The 26,726-nt window shown below is 39.2% G+C and overlaps 1 protein-coding gene across 6 annotated transcripts in view; it reads right to left on the bottom strand.

Annotated features, from left to right (window-relative positions):
- Window positions 1-26,726, bottom strand: part of NALCN (sodium leak channel, non-selective) — a 281,692-nt gene that overhangs the window by 48,583 nt on the left and 206,383 nt on the right. For all 6 annotated transcript variants that reach the window (XM_073212395.1, XM_073212394.1, XM_073212391.1 and 3 more), the window contains one exon: window positions 12,513-12,586. In XM_073212395.1, the coding sequence (XP_073068496.1) occupies window positions 12,513-12,586 (74 nt within the window). The remainder of the gene's footprint in view (window positions 1-12,512; window positions 12,587-26,726) is intronic.

Genomic DNA, 26,726 nt, shown 5'->3' with positions numbered 1-26,726 from the left:
AGCCCAGAACCAGAGACCTGGCTAAGCCACGCCCAGATTCCTGCCGGAGACGGAGGGAATCCACGTGTCGCTTAGGTCGCTAAGGTTTGGAGTAGCTTGTTATGCAGCAATAAATAACCAATACTGTGATTATTACTGCCCTAAAATCTCCCAATTCCGATAGCTCTTCAGAGAAAGATTAAAAACTCGGCATGACTCACAAAGTCCTGTGGGGTCTGCCTCCGAGCCCTCCTCCCAGTCTCGGCCTTTACCGTCAGGGACCCCACTCTCTCTGCAGCACCTCCTTGGCCTTTCAGCTCCTCACAGTCGCCATGCTTCAAGGAGCTCCAAGAGGGCAGGGGGCAACTTTGTTACTGCTCACTGATTACTTCACCTTGTACACAGTAGGTGCTCAACAAATATGTTAAATGCATGAACCTTGAAATTCTGTAGAGATCAAATATTTTAATTTCTTTTTTGATCACTTCATGCCTATGAAGCATGGAAATAATCACAAAAAAACCCAGCATGTGTTTGAAATATGCTTTTTAAATAGGGGAAGTCAAATAATCTTAATTCTGTCTCAAGTTAGAATACTAGGCCGCTCAAGAAATGAGACCCTGAGACAGTAATGAAAAAGAAAGCTCAGACATTGCTTCTTGCAAGCAGAAAATGTGGAAATCCTTATCAATATTGTATGTGAAAGCTGTTAAACCTTCAAGCCAACGTAAGCTGAGCTGGACTCATTTCTGTATCTTCAACAGGACATCTGATTTGTTGTGGGCACACAATCTCCATAGATCGTGTCTTATAGGAATCTATTGCCAAGCTGAAATATTAAATAACTGGAATTTTTGAGACTGCTACTATTTTACCAATGGGGAATGACATGAACACATCATTACAGTTACTAATAAAGTTAGTAATAGGCCTAGTCAGAAGGAAAAGGACTCAAATACTCAATTAAGTTACATTGTAATACTTTAAATTTTTCATTAGAATTTAGATGCCTTTAGTCTCACGTAAGGACAAAGGAAATTTGTTTACAGAAGAAGATGTTTATGTGCTGGCTAGAGGAAGAGTGGAGCTAAACGGTACTGACAACACACACCGTGGTCCTCAGGAAAGGTCTGGCTTTCCTTATGGTAGAGGCCACTGGAGCCGACGTATCAAGGTCCTCCACGTCTTCTCTGTATCTCTTCATAATGGCAAGAACTAGAAGGCCAGTTTCTAAGCAACTCCATCTAATGCTTACTGTACAAAAATGGGTCGGCCTGTTTGGCTTCGGGAACTGGGAGGCACAAATGTCTGCTGAAAAATAATGAAGTCTTTTGTCTTGTCTGAGTGAGGAAATTCTCCATTATGCAGGCATATGTAATCCCTTTATTCCTGCTCCCTGGAGGGGAATTACAGTGAGCCATTTTCCTTTTCCCAGTTGGGGTTAATGTTATGCCCTCTCTACCTTTGAAAGTAAAACAAGACTAGGACCCCTGATGATGATTCGAATGTGGGAATATTCTTCAGCAAACACACTTTCCCAGTTGCAAAAATATTACCCCTGGTTTCTTGCCAAGCCTTTGAAAAAAACGTATGAAAGATTGATTCTTTTTTTTTTTCTCCGCATTGCCTTTGTGCTGTGGAATTTCAATGGCCTCTTATATGACGGCCGTGTGTGTGCTGTGTGTGTGTGTGTGTAAAATCTTTTATGGGGGCTGAGGGAAGAGAATCATGTCTTAAGAAATTGTTCCTATTTTTCTTGACATTTCTCCATCTAAAATATTTTAAAATTGGCTTAAAGATCATGGTTCTAAGAGAGATATTTGCAGCTCTATTAGACTTTAAACATCATTAGTTGTTTGTAGAAACAGTAGTGGGGGGTTCTCAGTTTCTTTCTTCTCTGCCTCCATGTCTTCTTTGTTAATGTTCCAGAACCAGAGTGTGGGAAAAGCCTGTACATTCTGCACTGAAAGAGAGACGCCTGTGAGTCTTCAAATTATTTTCATTCATTGTAGAAAAGTTAGATTACATGACACCATCTGGTATTGGACATAATTACCACCTAAAGGAACTGCAATGCTTTGCAGAGCAGTAAATTTGAGGGGGTTTTACTCAAGTCTTCAACTCCACAAGGTAATACCTTGTAAAGTATTATTATCATTGGATGTTGGTAAATATAATGTAATCACATCAACAGACAACAAGAAAACAGACCTTTAGTGGTATTTAGGTAAAATGATGGCTGCAGAACTGTGTAAGAGAATCGAAGACGAGTGTTTCCTGCAAAGGGCTCCCACCTGACACTGGGAGAGGGACAGTGTGACCTTTCAGAGCAGAGACAAGGACACGCTCCCGCGTGGGCTCCTCTGGTGAAAGGCCACGTGCTGAGATCAGGAAAGAGCTGCACTTTTATCGAAGTGAATGCCCATTTCTTTGTGAATCAGCCCAGTCCTGAGTAAATGGGCATGGCTCTTCAACAGCAACAGCAGATTAGTTCTGATCTTGTGTTTTTCATAAAGATGTTTCATATGCAGACATGAAAATATAGAGGCAACCAGAACCTCACTGTAGACTGAAAATGAAAGAGGCCTTAATGTCTTATCACATGTTAGTACTACAAATAAAAGAGAAAATCAATTCATGAGAAATGTATGCATTTAGTGCATCTATTAAAATTCAGCAAATTAAATGCCTTAAACCCTACACCATTCACTGGGGTTTAAATTTAACAACCCCACTACTGACTCAGAAAAATGTAAATTACAGTGCAAAGACTGAACTTTTTATTATAACAAAAGAGAAATTTTGCAAATGATGCATAACTGTATATATATATTTCCTATATTACTACAGATATATAGTTTCTATATTAAAAATTATTTTACTCTCCAATGATAAAACAGAGAAACACCTTGGTGAAATATTTACTTTTATTTACTTAGGAAAATATCTGTAGATTATTTTACTATTTATGGTGAATGATGTTAACTAGACTTACTTTGGCAATCATTTCGAAATATGTATAAATCCTCTCGAATCATTATGCTGTACACATGAAGCCACTATACTAATTTAATATAAAACTAATATTATTATTTGTCAATATATCTCAATTAAAAAAAATTCAGAGAAGTTCAAGGAAAGGAAGTTTGGTTGTTAAAATTTAAAAAATGAATTATTTTGCTTCAATTAACTTATTTGCTCTTTGAAACTTTCACTATTTTATGTTTTATACAAACACATATACCCACAGATCTCATCTCCTTAGTTTATTGTTCTCTGACTACATTAAATTTCCATTTATTTACTTAGTGTCTATCTCCAAAGTCTTTCAGCTCATCTACAAGAACTTCTTTGTTGTTATGAAAATCTTAATAAGGAAAACTAACAGTAGGCAGTCATAATAGAATCACACATATGTATTTATGATAATATTTAATGTAAGTCATACTTGATTAATATTTAATATTAAGTCATGTTACTTTATGCTAAATATCAACAATTCATATTTAAATATGAATATCGAGATACATAAAATAAGTTAATAAATGTATTTAATAAATCAGATACTAATAATTTAATATTTAATTATTTCTGAGCATATTAATGCCCAGTACTCTGTTTTCTTAAAACTTTGGGTTATTCTTGCCTAATGTTGGTCGTAAAACATTGCTGCTGTGTTAGGAGGCTGACCCAAGCTCAGCATCGGGTGCACCTGTCCTCCTATCTTTCACCTGCTGGGTCCTCCCAGCCTCCCTTCCCGGGTCTGGAGCACTTCAGCCCAGCAGCTGGCGGGTCTGGCCAAGGGCCTGTGGGGTGATCAGAGTCCCCGGGTCCCCCTCACTGGGGCTGAGTGTGTCCTGCAGAGGTGCGCCCAGACCTGGAGCTGCAGAGAATTGATGTGACCTTATCCAAAGTTGCTGAATTGCTGGGCTAACTGATAAAACAATAATTTAAAAAGGAGAACTTGCCAAATGGAACAAAAGGAAACAGGGTAAGAAGCTAAGGCTTGGCATGGTTAAGCCTGCTCGACTTCCCACTCAGCAGGGTCGCCTCCACAGACCCGGCAGCTCCGAGCTAGACTTGGGAGAAGAGGAGGAAGGAAGAGGCTCTTTCTCCTCAGCTTTCTGGTCACACAGCTGTGATGCCCACAAGAACAGGTGGCCCTTTGGACGAACTCATTGGCTTTGAGTTTGAATTCCTTCCCTTAGAAAACTCGATGGTCTGTCCAATCTCTGCATTATCAGGCTCACCCTGTCTTCCAGAGAAATGTGGCCAAGATGCTCACATTCTAGAGAAGAGGCCAGGTGTCAATGTCTCTAACCTAGACTCTGGGGATTCAGCTGGGAGAGCAAGGCCCTTGAAGAGGCAGGTGACGGAAAGAAACCCTCTCATTCAGCTTCAGCCCATGATGGAGCCCCCTCGCGACATCCACATCCACGTGGAAGTTACAGAGCTTCAACCTGATGTGCACACCGACGGTCCCAGGCAGGCGATCACAGCTCCTGCAGAAGACAACGTCCTGCTTGTCTCTATCATGGCCACTGCTGCTCTTTTGCTAACTGCCTGCGAAGGCGGTTAGAGATTCTGCTCTAGCTGCTCATCGTGCCCTGATCACCGGCCTCTTACCCAATCATCCTGATTTAAATCCTGCTCAGTCAGTCTTCCACCTGCCAAGTCAGTCAGGCTTGCCTTTACCAACACCTGTGGCCGTGTCTCACTGTGCCCTCTGCCGGCTGTCCTTGCAAGATGCTGACTGACTAGGCCTCGTAGGTCTCCTGCTTCTGAGATGGGTGTGTTTTCTCCTGGCACATCCAGAGCGGAGAATGTCCCAGCTGCACCTCAGGCATCACAGAGATCATGGTTCTCCATTCTCAGGACTTGTAGCCACATACAGGTGATGCCAACCTTGGCTAATGAGTCTATGTAGTTAGTTTGGGAGTACAGCCACCAAACAATCTGAAGGTACTTTGAAAAGCCACCCCATGTTACCAAGACCATCACAGCGGTGGAGCCAGTCTGGCTCCTAAGCTGCCACGTGAGCACCTGGTGCCCATTGCTCATTTACAATGAGATTGCTTATATTCTCACCTGACAGACGAAGAACTGAGACTTCCCAAGGACTCACTGCTACTCAGAGGATGCAAAGCCAAGAGTGGTTGAGTGCAAAGCTTGTCCTCTTTCCATTTCCACTACACCAGCACAGCCTATGTGACTGTATGGACTGAACACGAATGAGGCCATCTTTGTAGGTCAGTGTCAAGAAGGCCACATAGTTCCAGTCCAGAGATGAGTTTGCCTGGGTTGACTTATCCATCAGTATCTGGGGTTTGAGTTGCAACCAATATAGCAAAAGATTTTCCATGAAGATACTTCTGTTACGTCAAGATAACTCATGGCTGCCTCCCTCTACCATGGGAAGTTCTATGGAGGGTGTAGAGAGAGAAGGAAGGGACTGAAGGGAGCTTTGGTTCTAGACACCTAAAGTGCCCCAGAGAGCAAGGATGCCAGCAGCCCACACAGAGCTTCCGCATAAATTGGGAACAGGTGCCCCTTCCTCCGAGGTATGCGGTCCATGTCAGGGGGCCCTACTTGGCACGGTGATACGCCTTAGCAGGTACAGTGGGGGCTGATTTCGGCTTCTAATTGCCCTCTTGACCTGGTAACTTTGTGTCATGTAGAACCTGTCAACAGACCCTGAGGAACAGTCGTAAGTGTGGAAAAACAAGGGATTTAGTGTTTGTCAATGTAAGGGCCGGGAAGGGGGGATCCTCTATAATTTAAAAGCACAGAGTGGTAGTTAGTGCACGGAATGGGTTTTGGTCACATAGGCCAGGGTGGGATGCCTGGCTCCTTGACTCCCTGACTCACTAGGCAGGGGGACCTCAGACAAGTCACCGGACCTTCCTGAGCCTTCTTCATCTCTGAAACACGCTGGTAAGCCTTCTCTTGCAGGGTCGCTGTGAGGACCTGGTGGGAGAGAGCATGTCCCAGGGCGCCGTGTTCAGCTCACAGTTACTTTCCAACAAATGAGAGAACTTGTCAGCATTAGCTGTTGGGGGACACATAAATGTGGCTGCTTACTTGGGAAATCATGTGGTGGTTCATATTGATTGGTGTGATACTCAGAATCATATTTATGGTATGTAATCTTGGGAAAATTATTTGCCCTCTCTAAGGTTCAGTCCTCTTATCTATAACAATGGGGGTAATAATAGTATTTTTTCTGCATAGGTGCATTGTATATATTGAAATAGAAACGTAAGAGCTTAGCATCACACACGGACCATAGTAAATGTCAATCATCAGTTCTTTTCTTGCCTCTTATTTCCTTCTATCTTTATGTTAAAAAGGCATTTTCATGACATAATGGAAATATAATTAAGGTATGCAATACCAATACTGGATTGTTCATTTGATTTTATGGTCCATTTTATATAGATGATTTTATTTGTTAAAGTCACTCAATAAAGGAACTATGGACTATGGTATGTATCCTTTTTCTTGTCACAATTGTGTTGCAGAGAATTAGAGATATTACTGAAGGCTCCACATCGAAGTAGTGTCATAAATATTTTCTAAGGGCAAACGTGAACTCCTTGTGGGAATAATCCGTGTGTCCCATATCTAGGAAAATGCCTGGCATAAGCTGCTATGGAAATATTTCCTTAGTGCATGAGCACTTTCAGGAAGTAAATCCAGCTAATGTCACTCAAAAACCTTTACCTTAATGTGTTGTGATTTTATTCATATTTATGTAGTACATAAATTACATTTGTAGTCAATGAAAATGGTTCTCTTAAAATAAACCATACACATGCTTTAATTATACTTTATTTTTTTGTAGTAACATTCAACTAGACACTATTCTTTAGACTTCAGAAAATCGTTAATACAACTGCATGATAAGGAAAATTTTGCCATAGACCCAAATACCGGAATGCAAATATTATACCAGACTGAGCTTTCGAAAGGGTTACAAAGGTACCGGCCTGACTAATGAGGTGTGGATGACGCTGCTGGCAGAAAGGAGCTTTCTAAAGTAATGTCAGATGTTTATTTTATTTTGACATTTCTCTATGCATTCAGCCTCGCAGGAATAATAATGCATTTTTGCTCAATTTCAGGGCTCTGAATTAGAGACATCTCAGTAGAGGTAGTGATGCTTTTGAAAGCACACGGCTATTTGTTTCGATTTAGTCTGATGTGGAGAAAAGGTCACTTGCCCTTGGAAGGAAGCTTTCTTTAGTGGAGCTGAATAGTAGAGTCAAAGTCAAAACAAAAGGGGACTTAAGAGCAGTCTTGGGTTTTATAATTTCAATGGCGGAACACCTTCTCTTTCACAAGACTTTTCAGATAAGTCTCGGAAAAAACAATACAGACGCCGGTTCATGCCAAGTGAATCGCCTGTGTGTAAGTGTGCGGCAAGATTCTCAAGTCCTGTAAAAATATCCTCCTACTGTTTCTCATCAGAGCATTCCCAAATACATCCAGGAGACCATTTCTATTTCTTAGAGCATGAATTAATTTTAAAAAATACCAAGTAGAAGAACATAAATATGGTTATGTGTAGAAATCATGGTGACTATGCCTGTGGTTCAAACACCTCAGACTCTAGACCCCTTTCTCTCTGCAAGACCTGTTCATTTGTGGGCTTGACTTTCCCATTCACAATAAGGGATACAGCGTACTCTTTGCTGGAATAATGTGTTCTTATTTCAAATGGAAGATGGGTATTTGAAAATGGGGTCCCCTGAGAACTGAGACCCCTGGCAGCCTGCAGCTTAATTATTTGTACTAAGAACTAAGGCCCCTCCATCAATATGACTTTACTGTTCATTCTAGGGAATTCCTTTCCAGGAACTTAAGGCTGTTAATAACCAAGAAGTAATTTCATTGTTAGCTTCAGGAACTTTCCCAAAATCCATTTATCTGAACTACAGACTAATAGACCAGCCAGCCCCTTTCTCTAGGGGTGGCTTAACTGGTCAGACCAGTCACCCAAAAACAACTGGTGTTCATTGAGACTCAGGCCAAGACCCCTTGACCAACTAGGTCCTTTAATCCCAAACTTATTTTTTAAAATGCCATTTCTAAAAATTATGTGTATTTATTTTTTAAAGGCAATACACGTACATGGTTAAAAATGCAAAAGGTATAAAATAGAATAGATTTCTGGGGTAAAAATGGCAGCAGAAAGTCACCATTTCTTTTCCCTCTTCTCAGAAAACACCCTAAATCAAGAAGGAAATTCAGAGCAGAGTGCAAACCCATCTGAACAGCGGGTGGCTGGAACGTGGAGCAGAATGTGTGGCAAGAGCACCGAAGGCAGTGGAGGGGTACAGGTGGGCCACCTCGTGCTGGCCCCTGCCCGCAGCACTGCCCTCCCTCAAAGAGCCGCGGTTACTTGTCGGTAGCAGGTTCTTGTTACATGTGTATCCCGGAGAGTTGTTAACTCTCTTTTTAAAAATTGAAGTATAACTGACGTATAACATTATTTTAGTTTCAGGTGTATAACATAATGATTCAATATTTGTACATATTATGAAATGCTCTAAACTCTCAAGAATTCTTCCAATCTCAACCAGATGTCCACTTAAGAACACTTAACCCCAAACCCAAAACCTTATAAATACCCATCCCTTCTGAGACATAAGGAAGACTGCTGAAACAGTGGTCTCCTCTTTACTGAGAACAAATTACACGTCGCTTGATTAACAGATTATTCAGATGACCTTTTGGGCAGCCTAACAGCAAAGGCAGATGAGAAAACCGAGTCCAAGAAGAGAGCCACTCAAGATTATAGAGGAGCAGAGCCTCTTCAGGCCTTCCTACACCCCAGCCAGTATCCTTTGTTAGGACTGGGGAGCCCTGAAAGTCATCTCCTCCAATCTTTAAATTCCCAGAGAACTGGGAATAAAAATATTTTACTGTTCACACAGTCAGACCTCTAGATACCTTAAACTGGGAATTACTTTGGTAATTTTCCCCAAAATATTCATTGTTTATAAAAAGTTACTTCTAAGACACTAATAGTTCATAATTTCCTCTGACATCACAGTGGATTTAAAGTTTATGTGACATCTCTACCTGCACCCAGATTAGGACAAACACCCCCTTTGATATTTGCCAAATGATTTAGCTCGTATCCTCTTCCCAGGCCTCCCGTGAGTTCTCTTGCCTGCCTCCGTGCAGAGGAACCTCTTAGATGAGGCTGTGGACAATAAGTCCAGGAAAATCAAGAGTGATAGAACACTAAAACACATCTCCACTGAACGTCTTTTTGTTTGCATCATAGCAGACCCTTGACAAAAGCTCTTTCTTCCTTTCAAAGCATTCTCTCAAAATGCAAATGGTCATGGGAAAGGACAATTTGGAGGTTTTTTGTCCAGCTTTATTGGCAAATAGCACTGCACAAGTTGAGGGTGTACAACATGATTTGACATGTATATATTATGAAATTCTCTTACCACTGTAAAGTTAAACACACCCATCACCTCACATAGTGACCATTTTTTTGGGTGATGAGAGCATTTCAGGTCGACTCTCAGCAAATTTCAACTATCCAATATAAAACTATAGACAGTACTCACCGGACTGTACATTAGATCCCCAGAACTTACCTTCTACCAGGCAGGTGTGCCCTTTGACCAATGTGTCTCCATTTCCGCACCTCCCCACCCCTGTAAACTCCGATCTCCTGTTTCTGTGAGTTAGATTTTTTAAAATTCCTCACCATAAGCAACATAATGGAGTATTTATCTTTCACTTTTAAGTTCCCAGCAACCCCAGCAGAGTTTGGTTTGAGCCTGGACAGGAGAGTCTCCCAGGGGGTAAGGAGCCAACACAGAGAGGGAGGGTGGTGGGAATGGTTCCTTCTTCCCCATTTCTGTGGAGCCATTGGGATGATTTGCCCTGGGGTGACTATACATTTTTCACTTTCCTTCTTTTTCATTTCTCTTCCCCCTATTCTTTTTAGTTGTTATTGTTCCTTAGAAAACAGAATAGAAAAATGTCCATGGACCCAGAGACACGGGTCCAATCTAGCCTTGGCTTTCTAACTCATAAAGCATGTATGATATTATCATTATTATTGCTACTATTCTTACTATTAGTGAGAAAAAATTAGCACTCCCAAAGAAACTATCAGTGTGACATCCACACTTACCCCTAATCCTCGCAGAGCTTAAAGTAGCAGCAATGAGGGAACATTTCTATAGAACAAGAGAACGAAATGGTCTTTCTAAAGATCAAACTTGTATTCTTTAAAAAAAAACTTGATTGTTTTTCTAATTGGAGCCTCTTATTTCCTGAGATTTAAGGGTGATATAGGTCAGGCAGCCTCAGGGGCCCTCTCTCTTTTGCAGTGTTCTGGGCTGTAGTAAATGTTAATGGCCTGGGTGTCCCACAAACTACACAATTATTGGGCACATCTGGGGGCATCCCTACTCCCTGATAGTTAAAAAAAACTTTGCACAGGTACCCATATGTTTTCTCTTTTAAAATGATTTCTGTACATTTAAAAATCAACAACTAAAATTTCCCCTCACAACACTAATTAGCAGTAGAGGATGTGGTTTCTATCATTATTATGTATGTGCTTTGGTATAACTTTGAGAAAACATTGAGGAGTCTCATTCATCCTAACCATTCAGGTGTGTATCATCAGTCACCTGTGAAGTCGGTGTTCATTGCCGAATCCATCAGCTGAATCCGTTAGCAAAAGTCTGACTTTACTTTTCAATTCAAATAACGTGTTAACACATGTCCTTGTGATATCCAGGTTATTCCTAAGGCCTAACCCTAAGGTGGGTGAATTTCTGGAAGGAGGTTTTCCAAAAATTTGTCACTTGGACAGACAGTAAGGTGCTATCTGATGAGGCCCTGCAGGAGTAAGTCAGGTGGGAACAGTCCCTGTGTTTGGCAACCCAGAGGAATTACAGCTCGGGTCAATACACACCATAACTTTACCTTTCTTTTGTAAACTGCAAGAAGCTGAATAAGGAAAGGGTGGTGGAGATCACATTTAAGAAAGAGTTTCAAAGGGAAGCGAGGCTCCGGGCATTGCATGCATCTCTCCAAATACCCTAGTCAACCTGTGCTCTGAAAGTCCCTGGGAACCCATAGGGCGCATTCTCCTTAGCAGGGAGGCAGTTATTCTGAGCAGCTGGATAAGGTCATTTGGGCTCCTAATTTGGCAGGTAGACCCTGAAGGCAGGTGCAGAGTATTACCATCCCTTTGTGGGCCATTTCTGGTTTGAGGCTGAATTCTCTCCCCCATGAGTGCATTTGTACTCCTGCAGGGCTGGCCCAGCTCAAGATCTGTTTTGTGTGAGTGGGAGAGAGTTTTCAAGACCCTAGGCCCTGACCCTGCTATGAACTTATCCAGTGTAGTTGCAGCTTGATAAAGGCCTTAAAGTACCATGTAGTGTTCAAGGTTGGTCTCATGCCGTTATCTGATGGTAATGCCAAGATTGAGCTAATTGGAAGCAAACTCAAATTGGGACCCAGGCTGTTTCAAATTTGCTCAGAAGCTTTCCTTTTCCACAAGACCTTTCAGGTTCATCTCATTGTGTTCTGTGGTGGTAATATACAAGATCCAGAAATGTTTATTCTCAGCTTATAAAAAGTACCCCAACACATCAACTCTATGTGTGAATTGTCAGCCAATATAAAGAGCAAATACCTAGAATGCTGTCTTGATTAGTGAGGATTGTTTTTGGCATGCAAATTTCAGGTCGTGTTATGAAGTCAGCATAGTTACCCAAGTCATATATATTAAGCCTTATTGCAGTTACCCAAGTAATGGTGATGTATGTTCTGGAGAAAATGCTGTAACGACAGTTCCCGGGAACAGAGGTAGAGTAGAAGAGACTGATTCCTCCTTAGAACAACTTTCGGGAGGGCTTCCTAGGAACTTGTCAGCAGTTCTACCTCCAGCTCCCAGAACTGAGTTGTACCACGTATACATGTACATACTAAAATGCACCAATAAATTATATTCCAAATGCTAACGGAATGTCATGATCATGTTACTTTAATCTTCCTTCTGAAACTTCAAGGTAGATTTCAGAAAGTAGCATTATAATTATATGTTTTTATGAGCACTCTAAAGTTGGTATAGTTTTCACTCTTGCAGATTTTAAATAAATTAATAAACCACAATTATTCTTAAAGAGCATACTCTTTTGCATTTTCCCCTTAGATTGTGATTTGTCCTTTTGAAATCATAAAAGACATAAAACTCATTCAAATAAAAGTAAGTTATTTCCATCTTTCTGTAAATGTTTATACCTATAATTTATGTTTAAGAGAATGAAAAGAAATGCCCAATTAAGCTAAAAAATATTACTCTTTCAGGAAAGACATTAATGACGTATTTGACATTATATACAACCACATAGTTACCCAGACCTATCTTTAGCAGAAAGTATATCTCTATACTTAGAAAATTAGCTCATTTAAAAACACAACTCTTTTTTGCTTAATATAATCTCACTTGTATTTAAATACATATCACTGCTGAATGGTGTTACCTTAAGATTTTAGTGACTGCGGTCTCCTTTTCTAGAAGGTTCCTTGCCCGGATGCTAAAAACAGACTTGCGAAGCTGTAAAATTGTGAGTATGACTTTAGTTTTGGAATATAAAGGCATAATATATTGACAAATCATTACCTACATTAAATAACACTATTAAAATGTTAAACATGAATTTTTTCATTAAAACATCATCATATGATTGATTCTATTATTTAATTTTATTGTCTATTTTTACTTTTATTTGTGCAGAACTACAGACAAGCTTGTGGGGCCACATGTCCCAGCTGTGGGAGTGCTGCTTTGGGTATATCACTAGCGATAATGTCGTCTTACACCTGAATGGGCCTTGCAGTTTCCAAAGAATATTACCTCAAAACAAATACCAGACTCCATTGTCTAGTACGATGTTTTCTGATCCACATTACACTGTTTCAAGTTCCTGGCTTGTGACCCAACACTAATCTGAATGATGACTTTAGGACTTGTGTTGCCTACAGGCCTGGAGACAAACAAGGTGAGCTTTCAAGGTTTCTTCCTAGTTGGTGATGATAAAATTATTCCAGGGAAGAAGCTAAGAGAGAAAACTGGAGGCTGACTACAACCAGAAGATACCCTCTCCAAACAGCTCTGTCCTGTTTGATAGTTGAGGAAATCAGATTGGTGACAGAGGGAGCCAGACGGGCCGGAAAAAAGCAGAGAAGGAAAACAGGAAGCTTACCCTCCTGGGAAGATTGATAACAACCAATAACCAGAGAGTGTAACTCCAGCAGTCAGATCAAAGATAACACCGGGACACTGACCTGTTCATGTCCATCAACAGATTACTGGGCACTTAGTATGACTACCGAAGTACAGGGTAATAGGGATCAGCATCTTTGCTTAGCAGAGCCAAAAAGCCTAGTTACCAAAGCAATATTTTATCAACATCACGTGAGATGATTAATAAAATGTGCAAGGATGTGGGGTGGGGGAGAAATAGGTGTGTCTGAAGTAGTGAGCAAAGACTTAATCAAAGAAGTGGAAGCCGTATTGGGCCTGGAAGGAGAGTTAAGATTTCTACAGGTGGAGGGAGTGGGTGCTGGCTGAGGTTAAACCAGCGTGCACAGGGCAAATTAATTCAGTGCAGACTATCCGTTCAAGTGCTGAGCTCCTTTGGTCTTTAAGCAAGGCAAATGGAGGAAACACTATAAGGCATGCTGTGTTTCAAACAAGGCTGAGGGAAGAAAAAGAATCAGGAGACAGAACCACTTTGTATTCAGTAAAAAGAGACCATCCAGTTTCTCCTAAACCAGAGTCTGGTAACTTGATGTGCAAAGTCACAGAGCGCCAATCACCAAAGAAGCCTATAAATACTGAAATGCCAACCAATATGTTCATTTGGTTACAGCTGGAGAAGAACTGGGGTCACAAACTGTTTTCTTTTGGGCCACAACTGGCAACCCAGATAACATCATAAGTAGTGATACAATTTCCATATTTCACAGCAGATCTGTAATAAAGGAAAAGATCGTTGAACATACTGGCAATTTCCCTCACCTGAGAAAAGGTGGCGCACTCATTGTTTCTCAATAACAAAAAACTGAATTGGTTTTATTATTCACTAGAACTCTTATGAGTATAAATTAATGTGTAGACAAGGAGACAAGAGTGGATGTCATTTTTTTTCAGAAATTACACTTTCAGGGTGGCACACACAAGGCTGTTTATCATGATGTATCATGAAACCTTCTTAAATCATTTCCCCTCCCCACCTTAAGGTGATGTCGACATTGACTGGAGACAGTGTGTCTCCTAACAAGTGTTGCTCAGACTCACTTTTGGAGACAGAAGACCCAGCTAATATGGTGCTTTTGCCCTTCTGATGCCTAAGCACACACACAGTCACTCGAGCAGCCCAAGCTGCAGGGCTCCCAAGACAGCAGGTGTTTTGAGGCCCGCAGGCCCGTGACTCTTGTTTTATCTTCAAAGGACAGTGACATGCCTCAGTTGTCTTTCCCGTAGTGTTAGGGGATGTAAGATAATTCAATCACCTATCCATGGCTCTGCAATTGAGCAGCTGGTGCTAGAAGCAGTGTTAATGTTTGGAAAAACCTTTGCAGAAATTGGGGATCTTTTTATGATAGTGTTTCCAAAATTATTTCTGAACTTCCTAAGATCACTAAAGAGCTACAGAATTTCCTTTGTCCTAAACTTGAACTGATTAAGACAAAATACTCTATACCTGAGTACTTGAGAACTATTTTATAACTCACAGCAGAAATAGCTATCTATATCTAAATCTGTATCATCTATGTGTATCTGCATATATTTACAAGCATAGATGAATATTTAGATAGTTATATATTTATATATATTAGTCCTTTATTCTAAGAAGGCCTGTGGTGAGGTATGCTTCCTAGTTATCCTTTCAGTTTTTCTTATTTCTGTCGTAAAGCTTTGCTTATTTCTTTTACCAAAGGACTTTTTCGGACTGCTGTTCCCAAGTACTCAGAGCTGCACTGCTCTGCAGTGCCCTCTTCTGGCTCCAAAAATACTGAGTTATCTGAAATAATTATTGTAATACTTAAGACAAACAGGTATCTATTCGTGAATAATTTTAGATCTGAAATTTTAAATTACAGCTATGAAAGGTGTCGGTAATTGTTCACTCTACATATAAACATTCAGAGGAGTAAGACTTAAAAGGAAGGGTATGGGCGACGTTTACACAAGAGTTTGCATTGGAAAAACTAAAAGATTTGTTCAAAAGGCATCTTTCATTGGAGGTTTTTGTTTGTAAACCTGGTACATTCAGCCCCACAAGATAACCATTCTTGAACTGAACTATCAAAAATAAATTTAAATTTTTAGACAAAACAAGTTTTTTTGTCTTAAAAATTTTAATTGAAAAGATGTTTCTAGAATTGCACACTTTAACATGAAATTCAAGAGCCTGGAAGTTGAAATCAATTTGCATAGCGTTCTTTGTGGTTGCATAATTTTGAACTGAAAGTCACAGCAATGGAAGGCTCTAGCTGATTTCTTGGCAATGTCTTTAAGGTCTTTTAATCTACAGATTCTCCTTTTTCCCCTTAAAATAAAAAATCATGGGCCATCTGACCTGTCGTTTCCAGGAGTCCGGGTTTGCTAAGTGCATATTCATGGTATAGTTCACAGGTTCCTCTGTCTTCTGCATTTTCTGCAAATTGGCAGCTGGATCCCGGGTTTCATCAGATTAGAACTTAATTCCTTTGGCAAGGCCATAGGGGGTGGAGTCTTTCATCAGAAGGCACATGATGTCTGAGGCCTCTCTTTCTGTGATGGTGGTGGTATTGATGTTTATTGCATAGATAAATGATTCATTCAGTTTGTAACATTGTCATTTCTCTTTCATTTATGCATTGAAATACTTTTATAATGAGGCACTTTCCCTCATGTGTTATTTGGTTACTCAATAGTACAACTTATAGGAAAAAGGCAAGATAAATATTGCTTTTTTTGCCTTTACTTTTTAGTTTTTATATACTTGATTGATTTTCCATCATTCTTTCAGGGTGAGCAATTACTGCTTTAAACATGTCATTGTGACTCAAGGATTTAAACATATTTCATTGATTTTAATCCATTACATTTACTATGATCCTTACTGCGCTCATTGGGAGCATTTTCAAGTTGGCCCGTAGGTTTTCTTTTTTCACTGGGCTCCGGCAGTCACTAGCAAAGCTTCCTCGTTCTCAGGTACGACAAAATAGTCCAGGCTCATCTGTATGCTCCCTATTCCAAATCAACTATTTTTCTCAAAAGCCCCGGTTTATGTGTTAAGATATGGTGTTTCAAGAACATAATCAAGACTCCAGTGATAATTCTTGCTGCGGAGCTGGCCAGGACTTTGAGTTTATTTTGACATTTTCAGTTTAAACTCAGACCACAGAGTTTTTACTTATCTCTTCTATATGACATCTGTATCTCTTTTTCTCCACACATCGAGACCCTTGGTCACCAAGGATGACAGAATTAGATGATCTCATAGTTACTCATTAGTTTTATTTCAGATTTCATAGACAGTAGTCTCAGAATTATAATACCTATTCCAGCACAACACAATTAATGAATATTTAAAAAATGTGTGCATATAATTTTACCATTCCTCTCTCTCGTCTGTATAGTTGTACCATACTCATATTAGCAGAACAAATAAGCTATCACAAGTTTTAATCGTTATGGAGTCAGAGTTTTATACATAATTATATCTTAAATACTTACCACCAATTCTTATGTCAATGTCTTAGAGTCCCTTTTGGAGTTCATTTTAGTTGTCCAAAGCATGTTTTTTAGTAATTTCCTCAGGAAAGGCTCCTGGGAACAATATTACCTATATTTTACATTACTTACATTCTTATGTATTGATTACAATTTTCTTGTCCCTTTGAACTTGAAAGTCAGTTTTCCTGGATATAGAAAGTCTGGTTCAGGTGTTCTCTGTCTGTAAATCCTCTAATATTTCCAGCACTACTGCTGAAAAATCTGAGGAAAATCTAATGTTTTTTCCTTTATAAAGCATTTGTTCCTTCTGAGCTAGACAGCAATTATTTTAAAAAAATTTAAGTCCTGTACTTTGTCTGGAATATGTCTTGGTTTTGGTCTTTCATGGTTCATATTTTCATATATGGTGTGTGCCCTCAATAGGTAGTTTCAAATTTTTTATATTTCAGAAAAGTTTAGTACTTGTGCTCTACTGCTTTGTTTTTCTTCTTTCAGGACTCCTATAAGGTAGATGTTGCACCTTCTCGGACTTTCTCCAATTGTCCTCTCTTCATTTTCTGTTTCCTTCAAGGCATCATCTGATGTGTGTACTCAGTTTATGTTCTTTCCAGGCTAGTCTTTATGGCTTTTATTAGTCATTCTTTCCTGAGTTCTTAGCGCCTTATGTATGAGCTTTTCTAATTCTTATTTACGTTACTGTTCCAATCTTATGTATCTTGTTTATCTTTTAACTCATTTTGTAAGAGGCTACAGTTTGAGCCATTAGTGGGCATATTTTTATGGCTAGCTTTCACTCTCTATAGGGACAGTATTCTGCTCCTTATTCTTTTTTTTCTTATAACGTTTGTAGGGAATTTTACAGTTTTCTGTTGCTTCTTTTTATGCAAAATTATTTTTTTCCTGAAAAGTTCAGTATCTTTTTTTCTAATTTCTGAGCTTCCTCTTTTGTTTTTTAATATAGTGATTAAATGTGGCAACTTGCATTCTGAGATTTCCTGGCTCTGTTCCCCGCTCCTCTGAAACCATGAATTTTATCTGGATCTACTTCCTCCTTTATCACTCTAGTCACCAGCCTGTTCAGTTTTGATTGTACTCCTGGAAATTTTTCTTTAGCGTAGAGCTAAGCAAGTATTCTCCTGTTACCAGAGAAATTAGATGCCCTGTAACTGACCTTGGCTGCTTCTCCACATGCACCAGTATGATGTTACGGACTGAATGTTTCTGTGCCCCCAACATTCATATGGCGAAGCCCCAACCCCCCGTGTGATAGATAGTATTAGGAGATGAGAACTTTGGGAAGTAATTAGGTTTAGATGTAGTCATGAGGATAGAGGCCCCATTATGGGATTAGTGCCCTAATAAGAATGGAAAGAGACTTTCCGTTTGCCATGAGAGGACATAGCAAGAAGGCAGCCATCTGTGAGCCGGGAAGGGGAACCAGGAACCACATCTGCTGGCAACTCGATCTTAGACTTCAGAGCCTCCAGAACTGTGAGAAATAAATGCTAAGCCATTCAGTCTGTGGTATTGTAATAGTAGCCCAAACAGACTAAGGCATCATGCAAATCATGTAGTTATCATTTTGTCTGTACCTGCTTTTATCTTTAGTTTGTGGATTACCTTATTTTGTTGTAAATGTTATCTACAAAGTTTGGTTTTGTGGTCTGGTATTCTGTTTATTTTCATGTGGGAATTCAAATAGATTAAAAAACTAGGCCAATGACTCTCATTTTCTCTTGTTGAAATTTGATGTGGATTTACTACTTAAATTGTTTCAAAGGACAGAATTTTAGTTTCATTGATTTTTTTTTGCTTTTTTTCCACATTTGATTAGTATCTGTTTTTTTCTTTATTATTTCTTTCCATCTGTCTTAGTGTTTTCTTGGTTGATATTTTTATAAAGTCTTACACTGAATACTTAGAAGATTAATATCAGCCTTTATTCCTTTATTATAGATGCATTCAAGGCTATAATTATCCCTCTAAAAATGACTTTGGCTACTTCTCATAAGTTTGATATAAATATTGTATCCATTATTTTGCAGTTCTAGACTTTTTATTTTCATTGTGGTTTCTTTTTTGCTCTGAGTTATTAAGAAGTGGTTTTTAAAATTTGAAACATGTTGGTGTTTTTATGGTTGTTATTTGGTTTTTAATTTTATCATATTTTCATCAAATGATGTCTTCTTTAGGATATCAATTTGGTTTATATTTAGAATTCCTTTGTGGTACAGTAAGTGGTCATGTTTTAGAAATCATTCATGTTTTCTTGAATCATTATGTGTATTCTCCAATCACCAAATGAAGAACTGCATAAATGTCCATTACGTGAAGCTAATATATTGTATATTTCAAATCCTCTAAGTCCTTATTGTTTATCTTGGCTTTTTGATCAGGTGCTGGGATATTATATATAATATATATATATAATCTTTAAACTTTATCTTCAAATTAATCCTCATAGGTAGGTATTATAATCACTTTTTTTGCAGTTGAGAAATATAACATTAATAGAAATTAGATTGTTTAGGTTACCCAGATAATAAATTGCAGAATCATGATTAGAACTCTAGACTGTACGGCTTCAGTGCTCAAATCTTTCACTATGTAATGTAGTCTATATAAAATGTCATGAGACTTAACAGTATTAAAAAAAAGCATTTTCCAAAGTATACTGTAATATAATGTTGTCTGCTTGACTTGAAAGATTTGGCTTACACATAGTATAAGCTCTTACTTATCTCAAATCCTAATGCAAAATCTAAACTAACCAAGTGTTTTCTTTGTTCTATATATGCATAATTGATTTTCAGAATCATGACCCTGAAGCATTAGAAGAGCTCAATGAACTTTTCTAACCCATTAAAGCTAGTGTGATTAGAGTATCTATATTTTTCACTTTACTGATCCCTTGAAATCTAGGATCCATCACAACTTTCAGTTTTCCAGATGATCAATTTAATTTATTCAGTCATCCGGTAGTAACCCCAGTCCTACCAAGAACTATGAGAGACCTTTGGGGCGCTGCAGCGCTCAGCCAAAAGCTATTGTTTACCTCCAGTGACCTTCAAAAACAAGGTATTAATGTTTATTCAAGGAAGAAAAAACCACAATATTACAAGTATTCAACTAACTTTTTTGATGTGAGTTGTTAACAATACATTTCTAACTAGGAAAAAGTTTAAGAGTAAAGTTTCTCACACTGAAAATATTAATGACTTGATAATAAATGGAGAAGTGTTTATAAACACATAGGGCCGTGAAGCATAAAATCATGGCCCAATGAACAGGGCTTGGTGGATGTCATTTCTGCTAAAAAGGTGTTGTGTAATTGTAATGAGCCACCTTACTGAATAAGTCTTGCACATAAAATACAATCATTGGAAGTAAGCACTTACATAAAATAACATAGGTTGAAGGTGGTAGGTATGTTATCTGACTATATTTGAATTTTTCATGCACCGTGAACTGAAAAGAATTCCAAAGTGCATATGATAGATCATGTGTATGGCAGGATATTTCTATAAAATAAACTTTTTATGGGATTGACATTATGCTTGGAAAGAAAGAATTTAAAAAGCTGATTAGTGTGTCAGCAAGATGAAAACAGTCATATTACAATGTGTACAAAGGTGAGTATCATCATAATACTATGTTACGGAGTTTTGAAATGTGTCTTAGAATTTGAATTCTGTGAAAAAGGAGTTTTAGTTGATGGGTCAAGATTTCTGATCTTAAGTTATTTCAACATTATAAGTTATGAAACCTGAAAAAAACTCCAGGCATAAAAGTTAAAAAACATATGCAAATATGTATGTGTGAACACACACACACACACACACACACACACACACACACACACACACACACACACACACACACACACACAGAATCTCACACCTTCGTTTTTCCTTTGGGCTCCAAGGCACCCTGTACATGCTGATCCCTGCTCTGTGTGTGAAATATCTTATTTCCTGGGAATTCCACTAGGTCATAAGCTCCACATGATAAAGATGTTGTTTTCTGTATCCACTACATTTCCCTCCATTGTCTAGCACTGTGCATAATTCATTCTTGAAATACATTTAAAAAATGGATACACTTCTTAATATTAAAAGATGGCTCTGCTTTCTGTTCCACGTTTTATTTTCTTATGAAGTGAATCCTTGAGATAGCAAATGCGAATCAGGTAAAAACTACAAAGAAGGACTGCTTATTTTGAAACGTGTCACTTCACTTGATATACAGGATAATATTGTAAAACTAGAAACTGAATGATGGGAATGATTGGCTTGACTTTTTTGAGCTTGGATTTTATGACAACGCTTTAACACGAAAGCCTGTGTCACTGCAGCTTCGGGCAAATCCCTAAGAACTCGCATCGAGTGGACTACTCTAATGATACTGGTGATGTAAAGGATGAAGGAAAAGCAGTATCTTTAATTATGGAAAAAAATTAGATATGTTTAACACACAGTGCTTACTGGGAAGAAGTGCTAGGGAGATTTAAATTCTAGAAATAAAAGATAAGATGACCTCACGGTTATAGCTCCTATATACAGAGAAACAAGATTGAAAACTTGCAAAGAGAAAACAAAAAGATAAGTGGATGCATGATTCTGGGAGAAAATGACAGAGGCTTTTACATGTGCAGCTGTTTGTGAGTTGAAAATTCATGGCACTCTGATAGTACCAGGGAGCAGCGGTCTCCAACTATGACTCAATTGTATTTGAACTTCAGGTCCAAATAACAAGAACAGAAGCACAAGCATAACATACCAAGACTGGCGTGACACTTAATGGGAAATAAACTTACAAGGACAACTATACTGAAAAAAGAGGAACATTTAAAAAGTAAAGCAAATGTAAATTTAAAGATAGAGAGCTGCAACTTCAGCTCTCTGGTACCTGTTTTGGAGACAGCACTGAAAACTCTCGATTAAGAGTCTTCTTTATTACCTATAAAAGATAATTTCTTTATTACCTTTATTACTGACTGACTTTTGACTGGCAATGCTTGTAACCTAGAGAATGCAACCAAATTACATACCATCCCAAACTAAAAATGATCATACGATGAACTACTTTGCACAAAGAATAACTGAGAGGGAATCCGTACTCCTGTTTTAGTTGTTTTAGTTCAAAGTGGCAAAACATGTTTTTTACCCCAGAACCTGGCGCAGTTTGCATATATGACTGTTGAATGAAAAAAGGTGCACGCACATGCAGCTGTATTTTGATCTGAGCTCAAAAACACTGCAAAGATCACTGACAGTGAAAAAGTTTTCATTTGTATTATAAATCTTTTTGTTTCCTCTCCATTACTGTGAATAAATGAGTGCTCAATTACCTATTAAAGCATTTTTAATTTCTCTCTAACGAGAGTACATAGGGTTCTCATATCTGGTCTGGCACACACCACCTCTTGTCTCCCCTGGACCACATTACCTCGTACTTCGCGATACCGGCCATTGTTAGGTGGTAGTGTCATATGACCTCCCACTGTTCTCCTAGGGATACATCTTTAATGACATTGAGAGATGCGGAGCTATTCTTTTAGAAAATTCTTTTAGAAGACCAAAAGCCCTAAAGATGAGAACAGGCTATTCTCTTTGTTGTCAGTGAGTAAACGTTCATCCTGGAAATTATAGATTAGTAACTTGCTATGTATGGAGTTACTGGAACAAATCATCAAACACTCTATAATCACATAGAAAATTACAAAATGCTGTACAGCAATCAACACAGCTTTGTGAAGAGTAAACCTTTCCAGAACAATTTAATTTACTTCTTGAGAGCATAAGACACTAGGTAGGCAATGAAGGTACTAACTGAAATACCAAAAATTAGACTAAAAAAAAAATCAGACTCATGGACAATAAAGACAATAAATCAGTAATGATTATATTGTGCTAACTAGACTGTTATATTTAAAGGTTAATTTGTTTTAAGTGAAAATCCTTTGTCTTGATTGATTAGTGTAAGTCTATTTGTTGAGTCTGAATTCATGATAGTATTTAATATCAGTAATCTTTTTTATCTGGTATGATTGGCACATAAGATATGCTATGCCAAGTACAATGCTAGGCATTTAATATATATTAGTTAATTCTCATAACAAACCATTAAACTAAGTATTATCTCTATAGATGAGGATTGGAACCTCCACCACTTAATCACTATTACTGATCTTAATCACTAATCTGCTCTGCTTGTCACATTTATGTCAAGCATCTTATGCTTTCCATGCCTTTCCACATGCTTCCCTTTCTGCCTGGAGCACATTCCTTCTATATTGCCCAATTTTCCTGCTCCTGTAGAAGGACTTAGGGGGTCCTGTCTCATGTTCCTGAAATACTTTGAGTTTCATCAACTTAAGACATGTTTCTCCCCACTTGACTATAAGGGCACAGTTCATGTCTTGCTCACTACTAAATCCCATGGCCCAGAAGAGTGCCAGATGAATAAGTGGTCCACAGATGTTTTTTGAATGACTGAGTGAATGTTGAGGACTTGTGGAAATGAAAAGGTAAACAAAACATAGTAATTACTTGTTCATTTTCCTTCTTATTTTGCACCTGTGTCAGCTGGTCATTTTGAAGGTTTATCACAGAATTGCTGTATGCTTAGCAGAGAGGGCAGAAACTGCCTATTGTTGGGGAAACATTCTCTGTTCTTTATCATATGCATTCTGATGCTATACTAGGAAGTGCAGGGGCACAAGAGGGTGGCTGCGACAGCCCCCCATCCCTCCATCTGCCTCAGGCTGATGTGACTCTGAGGTTCCCTCCCTCATGTTCCCCAGACATTCTAGGTTCTCACCCCAGAAATGGAACCAGCCAAGAGAGCAGGTCAGGAAGATCGGGGAGCTCAGCTCAAGAGCAGTGAGAGCCCCAGATCCAAGCACAGTGGAAACCTTGACTTTGACGAGATGATTCATTTCTGGGGTTGAAGTGGGCTGCTTTTTTTCCTGGGTTACTGGGAAGCCAACTTCACGTCTCAGCTTATTAACAAGCACTCTACTTAAGAAACCTAGGGCTTAATTTCAATAGTATGGAGAAAACCACTGCCTGACTTTCTTCTGCTTGGAAACTAAAGAAAGCTCCTCTCAAGATCGCAGGTTTATCCTTTGATCAGGAGGCAAGGGTACCCCTTGGAGGTGCCCCAGGTGTGGGGAGTGGCAGGAGAAAGGAATGTGGGAATTCGGCCATTTCTTTCAAGTCTGGAAGGACAGCCATTCATCCCAAGCGGAGGATGGAAAACCCTCTTTCCTTTAGGATCTGCAACAATAGCTTGCAGACGGCACATTTTTGTCTGCTCACTGGTTTACAGGGAGACAGGTATTTTAAACTATGTGATAAAGGTAATCAAGCAGGGCTATTTTTAAAAACATGGTTTCTGCCAAGTGAGGTTGCCATGGGAATTACTTACGGTTGTTCAAAGCCAGGGTAATTACTCAGGAAGATCTTGGCTAACATCTGCTTTCAGGTTTCCTGCATTGCTTAATCAACCCCCTCGCCCCACCTTTTGTTACCAGGTTTTTCTTTTTCCCTTAACTTGTGATCTTCGGGTTCCCGGGGACTCAGTGTTTTCCTTGGCAGGAGAGTGATTCCTTCAAGGGTAGTGGGAGTCAGACATTTCACCTTGCAGGAAATTGTTAAGGGAAAGGTGTTATTGTTCCTTTTTTCATGTGAGGAGAGTCTCTGATAAGCTGGCCTCTCACTTTCTTTTCATTTCTTACCACCCTTTGAGCAAAGACAGCCTAATTTGTATTGTACAGTGTTAGGAGGGTGTCTGCATGCAGAGCAAAGGACTCCACCATCCGCTTGACACAGACTGGCATTTCCAAAGGCAGCTGGGATTACAATGGAAATTTCCAAGTGCTCGCTGAAAAATAGTGCAAATGGGCACTAACAGCGTGTGGAGAAAGTGAAGGTTCCCGTGGCCGGGATTCTCCCCTGGCCCTGGTCAGCTGGCTCACTACACACGTGTGGGCAGTATATCGTTACAGACGTATATAAAGAGCTCCGCTCAGCGCTCTAGGCTGCACGGCTGCAGCAGAGCGGAGGCTGGAGCGGTGGCAGCACCGAGGACAGAGACAGCCGTGTGGGCAGAGAGGGGCAGAGGCACAGACCAGCCTGCTGTGTGCAGACTCGCTCTGAGTGGATGGGATTCTAGTGACTCACCTGCCACAGTGGGAATAAAGTTGGGTATAAACCCTTTCAGCCCAAGAATGTTGCACTGTCATTTCTTTAGTCTCATTGAATCCATAGTGAATTTGCTCAGGGCTGAAACCCACTGGCAAGACACTAGGATAAAGAGCAACCCAACCATCATTGATAACTTTCCTTGTATAAGATCACATTTTGTGGGTTTGAATCAACTGACCTTACAGACTAGAGACCGCCTGCACTCTTAAAGGAATTCCAGTCTCTTTTAGATGCTAAGTGACTTGGATACATTGATGAGCAGTGTCTTTGCTAGTTCATTATATTTTAGGAAATAATAAGAGAGGCTGAGTATAAGAATACAGAATAAAACTATTGTTATCTTACTTTCAGTTGGTTAAAAATAACTGTTAAATGAGAAAATAAAAAGAAGCCACAAAAATAAAAGGATGTGCAAGACATCAAAAATGACATTTGAAGGTCTCTGACTATAATCCCACACAGATCACCTGGGGAGGGATAAGGGCAGGTGCAGAAAGGGTGTGCCAAATCCTCCTCAGACCTCCTCCCCAGAGCCAACCCCCACACATCTGCAGATGATCCTTCTTTTCCCCTCAAGAATTTCAAAATATTCTGTTTAGGAAGTATGAGAAACATCCCATTTGCTTTTACAGAGAAAATAAATTTTCATGCACTAATTTCAAATTTGTGTTTCCAATGGGACAATGTTAGTAGGGGTTTTATACAACACCTTGTGGATTTGCCACTTTGGACATAAAATGATAGCTCTCAGCCCTCTTCCTGGACATAACTGGTCACAACCACAGCCCAAACTGGGAGTTCATGCTGAAACTTTTGCTTTGAAGTCTGCTTTTGAAACAAATTTTAGAAATAAACAATCTGTGCTCTAGCGTGTAAAATGCAACTTCAGACTGATTGGCCAAAACCTGGCCATTAGGCTCCCACTTAATTGTCAACCAATGTAAGAACTTTTGCTTCCATGCCCTGATTGAATGAAATATAATTGTGGAAAAGGGATGTAACAAGTTTAATGCTAATGTTTTAAAAAGAGTAAAAGTCCTTAAGGAGAGTTAAGAGATTGTGTTTATGTGTGTCTACACACAAACACATTTCATGATCTTTCACTCAAAATTTAAGGGCAACTTTAAATCTCAAACTCAGCTGAGACCAAATTAGTGGCCTTGGAAGATCAAGCAGAAAAACCGAGAGATGACAATCACAAGGGAAAAATAGGAGGAAAAAGCAGATGGAAAAGTAATAATGGAGCAAATATTAACTAGAAATTTCCCTGGCAAATATCTTAGTCTGCAAACTGAAAAGACTCCCCAGTTTGGGCAGTTCTGATGAGAAAAGACATTAAAAGTACATCCTGGTAAAGTTTCTGAAGTCCAAGGAAACGTAGAAAGTCTTCCAAGCTTCCTGGAAGAATCCTGTCAAGCAACCAACTAAAGAAAAACCTAATTATGTTCAAATGTTAAAAAAAAAGAAAACAGTATTGGCATCAGACTTGTCATCTACAATATGGAATCTATAAGACAGAGGAATAACAACTGCAGATGACTGAAAGAAAATAAACAAATGGAAATCCTTGAACAAGAAGAGATCTACTACAAAGGAATCATCTCCTGAATAACTGGGAACCAAATCACTAAGCTGCAGCAGAGAACTGAGGAATTGGGGACACAAAAAGGGGAAGGAGAAGAGTTTCATTCAGGGAGGGGATGGGAGAAAAGAAGTAGGAGAGGAGCAAAGGCAAGGTGCTCTGAAAGCCTAGTCCT

The sequence above is a fragment of the Manis javanica genome, chromosome 9, assembly GCF_040802235.1.
Source record: "Manis javanica isolate MJ-LG chromosome 9, MJ_LKY, whole genome shotgun sequence".
In the NCBI taxonomy this organism is placed as follows: domain Eukaryota; kingdom Metazoa; phylum Chordata; class Mammalia; order Pholidota; family Manidae; genus Manis; species Manis javanica.
The sequence above is the reverse complement of the archived record's forward strand: the minus strand, read 5'-3'. Positions and strand labels throughout refer to the sequence as shown.